The sequence below is a fragment of the Balearica regulorum genome, chromosome 3, assembly GCF_011004875.1.
Source record: "Balearica regulorum gibbericeps isolate bBalReg1 chromosome 3, bBalReg1.pri, whole genome shotgun sequence".
In the NCBI taxonomy this organism is placed as follows: domain Eukaryota; kingdom Metazoa; phylum Chordata; class Aves; order Gruiformes; family Gruidae; genus Balearica; species Balearica regulorum.
The window spans coordinates 12,296,924-12,306,707 of NC_046186.1; the positions used below are offsets into that span (position 1 = coordinate 12,296,924).

The window sequence follows — 9,784 nt, forward strand, 5'->3', positions numbered from 1 at the left end:
AGTGGTGGTGACTGGGACTAGGAGCAGTTGTGCTGTGGCTTGAACCCTTTTTCCAGCTTCTCCCAATCCTGTCTGCTCAGCCTGGTGACAGGCTTGCAGCTGCTCGTGGAGAAGACGGTTGAAAGCAGGGATGTGCCTGACCTGACTGCTGAAAAGGGAGCAGGTATTTTCATGCTACAGCTCTGAGAACAGATGCTAGAGTGAAATTTTCAGGATCAAAATTCAAGGAAAACAAGCATATCTGTCAGTAACAGCTACTAAAATATTTTTTTTTCAGATTTATGTTATGCCTTTTATATATTCCCATGACAGCAGACACCTACAATCATCATAACTCTTCTCTTTACATCTGTCTTCCTAATAAACTACTCTCAGTATCTCTCCTTTTACCTCATATTTCCAGTTCCCCTTCCCCAGTATGGTCTCAACCCCATTCCCCATTTACTCTAACCTTCCAGCTTCTACCACTTCCCTGCTTCCAGATCCTTCCCTGGTTAGCCGGGCAATAGGCAACGTGGCAGATCTGGAGATGGCAGATCTGCCAGGGAGCGTTCGTTTGCTATTATGCAGCAGAAGAACAAGCAGATAAATATGCTGCATTTGCTCTACAATCCTTCCCCCAGTAGGGCAACAAATTGCATGTTGCTGTTGATTCTCATTAAACGTTTTAAGAATTTTAATCTCTTTGAGATCTTTATCCTTCTGTCAAATTCATTTGGAACTGGACGTCACTGGGGAATGACGGACAGATGGTACAATCACATAAGCCTCCTTTCACTGGGAAGCCACATTTAAAAAAAAACAAAACAAAACAAAACAAAACAAAACCAAAACCAAACCACAACAAAACAGGCAAAAGTAGCAAAAATAATTATGCTCCTTTTTGGAGACTGGATGGAGGCAGAAAGACTTGACAATAATCTAATAAAGATTATGCAGTGATCAGGGTCAGAAGCAATGTTTAGAGTCTCCCTTCAAAATATTAAGAGTCCTTTGGATGGTGCTTACATGTGCTATGACGTACAGATACCATTGAGTCACTGGCCACCGACACCTGCAAAGGCTGCGGGTCCGCTGCGCCAGACCCCATCCTAGCTCAGGAGGAAAGCTGCTTCCTTCCTCCCTTTCCATTCTCTCCTCCAGCTCATCAGTTTGGGGAACTTTGCTGTGGTTCAGACAAGCGTGTCTGCAGAGGCAGCCGCGAGCACTTCCGAGAGGTGTATGAGATAAGTAGCCCATAGCCCTTTGTGGTATTCTGGGGTTTAGGACCACCCAAACCAGATGCCTGAGTAAGTTTATTGTGCACGCAGTGTAAGCCCTCAACACTACGATCTAAACTACTGTTTCTAAAAGGTGCTTTCAGCATTGCTGTGTGGAACAAAGGACCCCAGGTCACTGACACCCACACCATTTTGATTGCTACAAACATTCTTGCTGTATTTTCTAAGAAATGTCCTGGAAATTTGTTGCAATTTTACTGCAAAATCAATTAAGTCACTGCATCTAAACAATAAATCTCTAATGCTGTAGACAAAATCAGTCCTGAAGGCTGTTGCCTAACATCAGGTAGCTGTGTGCACCACTACTCGAAGCACTATGGAGAGGAGAGCAGTAGTGGGTGTCACAGCGTGCTGGAAAGGGGGGGCTGCAGGTCTGCGCCCCGCTGCCCCTGACAGGGTGCGGGGAAGGGCTGCAGCCCCGGCTCCTGCTCACCCCACGAACCGCTCCATGAGGAGAGACGCCGCGGCCCTTGGGGTGCCAGATGCAGGGAGGCCACGGCCCCGCCGCCCCACGGGGCCGGTGGTGCGGGCTCAGCGGCGGCCAGCGCCCCTCCGAAACGGCCGCCTCGGGCGCAGCCGTGCCGGAGGAGGGCAGAGCCGCGCCGCGCCGTGGAAGGGCAGGGCAGGGCCGGTCCGGGCAGCCCCGGGCGCTGCAGAGCGAAAGGGAAAGCCAGCGCCCGGGTGACTTCCCCCTGCCCGAGCGGGGCGGGGCGGCACGGAGAGGGGGGGCGGCCGCCACCACCACCACCGCTTCCCGGTCGCCCGCGCCGGGTCCGGCCGCGCCCCGCTCCCCGCCGCAGCCCCGTCCCCGCCGCGCCAGGCACCATGAGCGGCTCCGGCCCGGAGACGGCCCAGCCCAGCGACGCCGCGGAGATCCGGCTGCAGGAGGCCGAGCAGGACTGGGCGGCGGCCAAGGCGTTCTACGACAGTCTGGTTTCCAAGAGACCCCGGCCGGTGAGTGCGGGCGGGCGGGCCGGGGTGGGGGGTCCGGAGGCTGGGGGCTGCCGGCCGGCGCTACCCTCCGCTCGCTCCGCAGCCCAAGCCCCAGCACGCCATCACGGTGGCCGTCTCCTCCCGAGCCCTCTTCGACCTGGTGGAGGAGCGGCGGATCTACGAAGAGCAGGGGGTGGAGAAGTACGTGGAGTACCAGCAGGACAACGAGAACGTCACCCTCAAACCCGGACCGGCTTTCTACTTCGTCAAGGTACCTGGGCCGGCGGGGGGGGGGGGGGGGGGGGGAGGTGCGCGGCGGGGCACGGAGGATGCTGCAAGGCCAAATTTCGGGAAGAGGAGGAGCCCGAAGCCTCCTTGGGCGGAGATAGTGCTGCCCCGGGGAGAAGTTTTGGGGACTTGTTCCCCCAGCGGGGAGCTCGCCTCGGCCGGGCCCGGCATCATCTCCGCATCTCACTGCCATGGCCCGGCCTTGTGCTCACCCCTCCTCTTCCCCTCTGTCCCCCTTCTCCTCCCCTCTCCTCTCCCGCCGGCACTAATGCCAAATGCCTGCGGGAGATCACGTACTGCTCGCGTCACCGGGACCGGAGCTGTCCCCCCAGCATCGCGGTTTGTGTCCCCCGGCTCTCCGGCCCACAGCCGAGGTGTGGGTAAGGAGCAACCCGCGCTTTCTGCCGGGCACGGGGCGCCTTCCCTTTTAAGACTATTTTCAGTGAAGATAGGCCCCAAATTGTTGGAAGTTTGTTGCAACATCTTCCCCCCACCCAAAATAACCAAACCCAAAACATCTTAGTTCCTCATTCCATTTTTATGTCTCACTTATAATACGACTACTATGATTAAAACCAGCGCTAATTCAATATTTTCCAGATTTCTTTATTCAGAAATGAACCTTTTTTTTTTTTTCTTTTTTGGCCAGCTTTAGTTTTTCTTTGCTTTTGTTGTCACCCTGGAAATTGGTCTTGAGGACCAGCAAAAGAAATAGACCCTCTAGGTGGGAGACAGGGTTTAAGCAGAGGTGAAATGGAATATTTTGCTTTAATTGCACAAGATAAGAGAAATGACCAAGGTAAACAGCCTCCAGCATGGAAAGCAAGTGAAATTACGAAAAATGAAAAAAAAACTAAAAATATGTCTGGTTTTGAGGAACACAGGTTTTAGTGAGACTGACTTGAAAAAAATGCCATCTACAGAGTTCATTTTATGCCCATGCACAATTGTTTAATAACCTCTACCTCAGCAATTTTAGAAAATGTATTAAATGATAATTAGCAGGCACACTTGCTGACAGTAGAGTTGTGGCCAAACACTTCCTTCAGGTTTTAAAAGTAGATTTTCATTGCTTCAGTCTTAGTCTCAGGAAGTTAAAACGTTTTTAGCGTTGCTGATCACTTTTTGGAAATCCATAGTGGAAAAATCATTTATGTCAATGCCCATGCTGTTCTAAATATAACAGCTGTTAATAGCATTAATAGTACAAGCATAGTAAAGGTGTTTTTAACATAAAAGCATTGTCATAAAATAATTCACTTTGTACACCAGCGAGGCTACGCTGACTAGTGAATTTACTGCATCTTCTCCTATCTGTAGCAGCTAGAGATAGCAGCCCCGCTAGCACAGTCAGTTTTCAAAAGATTTGGGTTGAGTGGCAGATGCACTTTGAATGTAAGTAAGATTTGACTGTCTAACTCCTCACACTTTGAAAATCAGAGCTGTTAGCTATGCCCAGCTAAAAGCACCTTGACCTCTGTTCCCCTGCAGTATGCTGTTTGCATTCGAATTCTTTGGGTTTTTTTTAAGAGATTCATAAATTACTTAGTTACAGGAATCATTAGGCTAGAGAACTGCAAGTTTGTTGGGTCGTGCTTTCAACTTGGAGACAAAGAAGGCAAAAAGAAACAAGATATTTTTGTTTGGATTCCTTTACTGAAATATTTAAAACACTAACTTAAAAGTATTATATCTCATGCTTGTAGCACTTAAGAATCTTAATCACAGGCCAGGATCTCCTTAGGCTGCAAAGCGTACAGGCACTGGGAAAAAAAAATGGCATCCCCTCCTCCACTCTTACTTATTCTCTAATATTTTAATAAATGGCCAGTGTTAGTAGATTATTAGCAATAGAAATAGGTTATGACCACATACTAAGATTTTTTTCTAGACCTTATACCAGGCTCTCACTTAGAGTTTTCCTAAGCATAGCCACGTGTGACATGGCCATGCTTTTTAAAGTGAGATTCCCAGAATTTAATTATGAAATCTATGTTTTAATTCTTAACAACTGGTCTGACTTTTTAAAGCACCTTAATGAAAAGCAACCCATCTTGCATTCATTTGGTGATTCATTGTTGACTTCATTGCTGCAATCCCAAGGAATTCCACTCAAGGCCAAGATCCCAGAGTAGAAGTTTGTGTATAAAGCTAGAACTAAAAGCAAATCTTACTCCAAAAGCATAGAATTCTAAATAATATGAAAGAACAGATGGTTACAAAGAGAGATGAGCAGATGGAAGGTCAAGGACATAAGAATGCCAAACTGTGCATATAATGTGTTGGCCCATTATCTTGAGAGATCTTAAATGAATCAAAATCTGTCTCATTCACTGCTGCGATTAGAAATGTCCAAAGGAATCATGCTTGACAGGATATGATCTGGTACTCATTACAGCCTTTAATACCTGACCACCTGAACTGTGTCAGTAAATCTTTGCGTAAGTATGTGGCCCAAATTCACATTCATGCTTGCAAAACAAGCAGTTGCACATGTAAATTCCTTTACACCTCCTTGATTTCACAAGAACAATTTCCAAGTCGACAGGAAAGTGTCTGCATACTACCATTCAGCAATGTTTCCTTAAAATATATTAAGCAGTATGAGTGAGAAACTTGTACATTTCTGAAAAACAGACCTTTCTGTTCCTGGAAAAAAAAATTGGTATCCAAAACAAGGAAACAAATAAATAATTCAAAGGGAAATTAGATAGAACAAATGGAACTCCACCATCTTAAGCTAAAGGAAAAAAAAAAAAAAAGATTAATAGGGATTGTGACAGTGTTCAGCAATGCATTGATTTATTCTGGATGATCATGGTGTCCCAATAAAAAGGATTTCCTTTCTGTAATTCAGCAGAAGAAACTTCCTTGCTTCCCTTCAAATGAACCCAGTCAAATGGCTGCTGAGAGCAGCAGAGCAGAGAGGAATAAAACAAGTTCAGCAAGTCAAACTATCAGATATTTCACGTTCTCCTTCAAGACAGTCCTATCACTAAAACCATAGTGATTAAGAAACGAGGCACATTCCACTTGTCTGTTGACTTCCGCATTTTTAACCTGCAGGCGCTGGAGCATGTCAATGCCCGGCTTCTTGAGCTGTACCCTGATGATGAAGAACGATTTGATATTGTTCTGATGACTAATAACCATGCCCAAGTGGGAGTGAGACTGATAAACAGCATCAATCACTATGGTAAGTAAAATAAATACTACTTTGTAGAACTGCCTGCTGTTACATAATAAAATGTATTAATTTTATTTTTCCTGTTCTGACCTTGATAAAAGCAGCCTCTTTGATACTGACACCCATTCCTCAGAGGATGATATTTATTTTTGGGTGTCAGCATAAGTGAGATAGCATTAAACAGAATTTGGTCCAAAGCTCTAGATATGTCAGGTGTGAGTCTTAATTTCAGAGGAAAAGTCCTTAAACTTTTTGTTGTTTGGCATTTATGCCCCCTATACATACATGTTCACAGCAGTTATACTGCTATCTTAGAGGGATTTTGTGTTAAATTCTCAAGAAGGATTGATCAAACCTTGTAGTCAGTTTAAGTTGTCTAACTTGCTGGAATTACAGTGAAGAGATTTTTCTTAAGTTTACTATCGGTTGTAGGCTAGAGTTCCTTTCCACAGATTCCTTTTACAGGTTTGTAGTGTCAAGGCAGAGTCACACCTTGTTGTGCTGTCCTTCCTTTAGGCTTGACAATTGAACGTTTCTGTATGACGGGAGGAAAAAGCCCTATTGGTTACCTGACTGCGTACCTTACGAACTTGTACCTCTCTGCAGACTCTGAAAAAGTGCAAGAAGCTATAGAAGCAGGTTTGAATTGACTTTCTTTTGTTACATTTCTGTTGAGCGTGTTAAAAAAGAATATATTGTGTGTCTTTCACAGCAAGTAGTGCTGCTTTATCAAATGCAGAAAGTCACAATTGTGCATGGTGCAAACTTCCCATTTTTTTTTACTTAATCAAATAAAATCAGGTTATTTCTCTGTATTTTTCCCCTCTGACCCTTCAGCCTGCTGATAATGACACCTTAATCAGCATCTACCTTTGTCACACCTTTCTATCTTGTCCTATGCTGCCAACCTACAGGAAATGACCTCCCATACACACCTTCTCACCTCTGTTCAACTTCTGTTTGAACAGAGTCATCTCTTTGATACGACTTACAAAATACAACTTCTGTGTTTTGTTAAAAAATAGTAAATAGTTTGACTCAACAGTGTCCTTGTAATTTTCTGCTTTGTCTCATTGGCAGCACATGTTGGGCATCGGTTTTGTATATTCTTAGATGGAAGTGGAAGGAAGCATGTCTAAGAATTTATGTCAATGTGCAAAATCATAAGAATGGTTTGGGTTGGAAGGGACCTCAAAGATCATCTAGTTCCAACCCCCCTGCCATGGGCAGGGACACCCTCCACTAGACCAGGTTGCCCAAAGCCCCATCCAACCTGGCCTTAAACACTTCCAGGGATGGGGCATCCACAGTTTCCCTGGGCAACCTGTTCCAGTGCCTCACCACCCTCACAGTGAAGAATTTCTTCCTAACATCTAATCTAAATCTACCCTCTTTTAGTTTAAACCCATTACCCCTTGTCCTATCACTACACCCCTGATTGATAAACAGTCCCTCCCTCACGGCTTCCATGCATTTGTGTTACAGTGCGGCCATTACTAATTAGCTTTAGTGATCATTTCTGCTCACCATACAAAAAGGTCACCACAAATTAAGTTGTTGGAACCAAACTGCTGGCAGTTTAATGAATAACTTTGCAGAACATGCTAACTGAGGTTCTCTGATCCATTTTCAGGAATCGCATCAGCTACGATGTTCACTGCCAACAAAGATGTTGCTTACTCGGATACACAGTTGAGGGTGGCATTTGATGGGGATGCGGTTCTCTTTTCTGATGAATCAGAACAGATTGTCAAAGAGCAAGGATTAGATAGATTTTTTGAACATGAACAGCTGAATGAAAATAAGCCTCTTGCACAGGTTTGTACTTGTTGAATCAGTGAGTTTTCAAAAAGTCTGCTGATTTTTATTGCTGCTGTATTTCTCCAGTTTCCCTAGTGTGTATGCATTCTTCTTTGTGGAAGATGGTTGCCCTATTTATTTCCTTTTTCAAGGATAATCATTAAAATGCATGTTTGACATAAAAGAGCCTACCATTCTGGTGATCCTTTCACCAGATCTGCCACTTTACTGAGAGAACTGCATGTATAGGACAGTGACTTATAGTTGTATTTTAATTGTATCGTTAGAAAAAGGAAAGGTTACAACTGATTTTCTTGATTTTTTTTTTAATCAGTTTGTGTAGGTAATGTTAATTTCAATCACTGGGATATTCTGGTTACTGAAACAGGGTAATACCTGTGCTTATTCCCAAGAAGAATTAGGCCATTTGTCTGAATAACACAAATATTTTAGCATTAGCTTAAATTGAAAGACCAATTCTGTTATTGTTAAAAATGGTATAAATTCAGAATAAAAGCTTGATTTATGAAAGTACTGAACAGTGCAATATATTGCAATTTGACCCAAACTATCATTTACTTCTTTTAATCGGAGTGTAATTCTGTAACATTGTCATTAATCTGGAAAGAGTTCAATGATGTCTATGTAATTGGGTCTCTCTCTGTTTTTTGCACAGAAAAAAAAATTGCACCTCGTCGTTCATAGTAAAAAGAGTAAAGTTTTTTTTAAAGATAATTTTATTAAAGACACTAACTTCATATGTTTATAAGAGATCTTGTAAGCTTTAGTGAGAATGAGTTTCCTACTGATCATACCATGTAGGATTATGGTTTTAACTTTTTTCCAGTTTGTGAATTGCTAGTGAAGGTGCAGACTCATTTGGACACATGAGAGAATTTGCTGAGTAGCGCAGCGTTAGGGAAGGAATCCTGTATGTAACTGGCAATCTGGAACAAAGCAAAAAATTGTTTTGGGAGCTGTGGACAAATACTAAATATGCTTCTGGTATTTCATACTCAGGGTCCTTTGAAAGGTTTTCTGGAAGATCTAGGGAAACTCCAGAAGAAGTTCTACGCAAAAAATGAACGATTAAATTGCCCTATAAGGACCTTCCTGGTGACAGCCAGAAGTGCGGCGAGCTCTGGAGCCAGAGTGCTGAAGACTCTCCGTAGCTGGGGTCTGGAGATTGATGAGGCACTTTTCCTAGCAGGAGCTCCTAAAGGACCGATCCTGGTGAAAATCCGCCCTCACATTTTCTTTGATGACCAGATGTTTCACATCGAAGGAGCACAGAAATTAGGGACCATAGCCGCCCATGTTCCCTATGGCATTGCTCAGAAATACCACAAATCTGCATGACAGGATGGCACCGTTAACGATAAGGTTCTTAACTCAGCCAGCCTCTAATATACCAATAGTTACGTCTGAAAACCTCTATATTTGTATATCGTAAGCACTATATTTAAAGGTTTAACTTCTGGCTAGAGGAGCCTTTAAAGGAAATATTTTAATATAGGTAAGTTTTTAATAGAGTTATTTTAATAGCATTCTTAAGCAGTTTAGGTTTTTTACCTGTCTGGGTCTAACACTGTGTTTTTGATATTGGGAAAAGATTTGTACTGTTTTTATAGCTTGAGACATATTTTGCGAGACAGGGAGAGAACAGTTATATTTTCTCTTAAAAAAATGTCGATGTGTTATTTATAACAAAAATCATGCTGCAATGCTAGTCCTTGACAGTTATTTCTGAAATTACCAAAAGCACAGTTTACATATAAGTGTTTACCTTTTGGTGGTTTTCTTGTTAAGTATGTGCTCAGTAGGTTTGTTATCACAAAAGTTTCAGCTTCCAGTGAAATGTTAGCTTATTCGATCTTGTGTTTACAGGAACCCTTTATTTTTCTATATTGTTTTCCTATTCTAATAAAGCTGGCTTTACAGAACATTGTCATTTTCCATGTAGAGGTTTTAGCATAATTTCCTCTGCAGAGTTTGTGTAATCAGTGTCTCTTGTCTCCTTTGGATATGTAGAACAAGAAATGACCACTTTCAGCCAAATTTGAGAGAGAGATTGAAGTCTCAAAGACACTTAAGTCCCAACAGATTTCATAGAGCTGGGCAGAAGTCAGAGATGAGTATCTTGACTGGGACGAAGACTGAAGCTTTAGAATGTACCTTTGTAACAGCAGAGAATCTAACCTAAATAATGCTGTTGATGGAACTCCTTGTTTCTTGACTAGGTTCACTTAGGATTTACAGCTGTTCTGTGATCTATGTGAACTCAATTTGGCAACTT

General features: G+C 43.3%; 1 protein-coding gene across 1 annotated transcript; it reads left to right on the plus strand.

The window, feature by feature from the left end:
- Nucleotides 1-1,904: 1,904 nt before the first annotated feature.
- NT5C1B (5'-nucleotidase, cytosolic IB) lies at nucleotides 1,905-9,431 on the plus strand. The gene is made up of 6 exons (XM_075750557.1): nucleotides 1,905-2,234; nucleotides 2,317-2,484; nucleotides 5,568-5,697; nucleotides 6,205-6,327; nucleotides 7,322-7,506; nucleotides 8,509-9,431. The coding sequence occupies exons 1-6, from the start codon at nucleotides 2,106-2,108 to the stop codon at nucleotides 8,845-8,847; spliced, it is 1,074 nt and encodes a 357-aa protein (XP_075606672.1). The 5' UTR covers nucleotides 1,905-2,105; the 3' UTR covers nucleotides 8,848-9,431.
- Nucleotides 9,432-9,784: the final 353 nt, after the last annotated feature.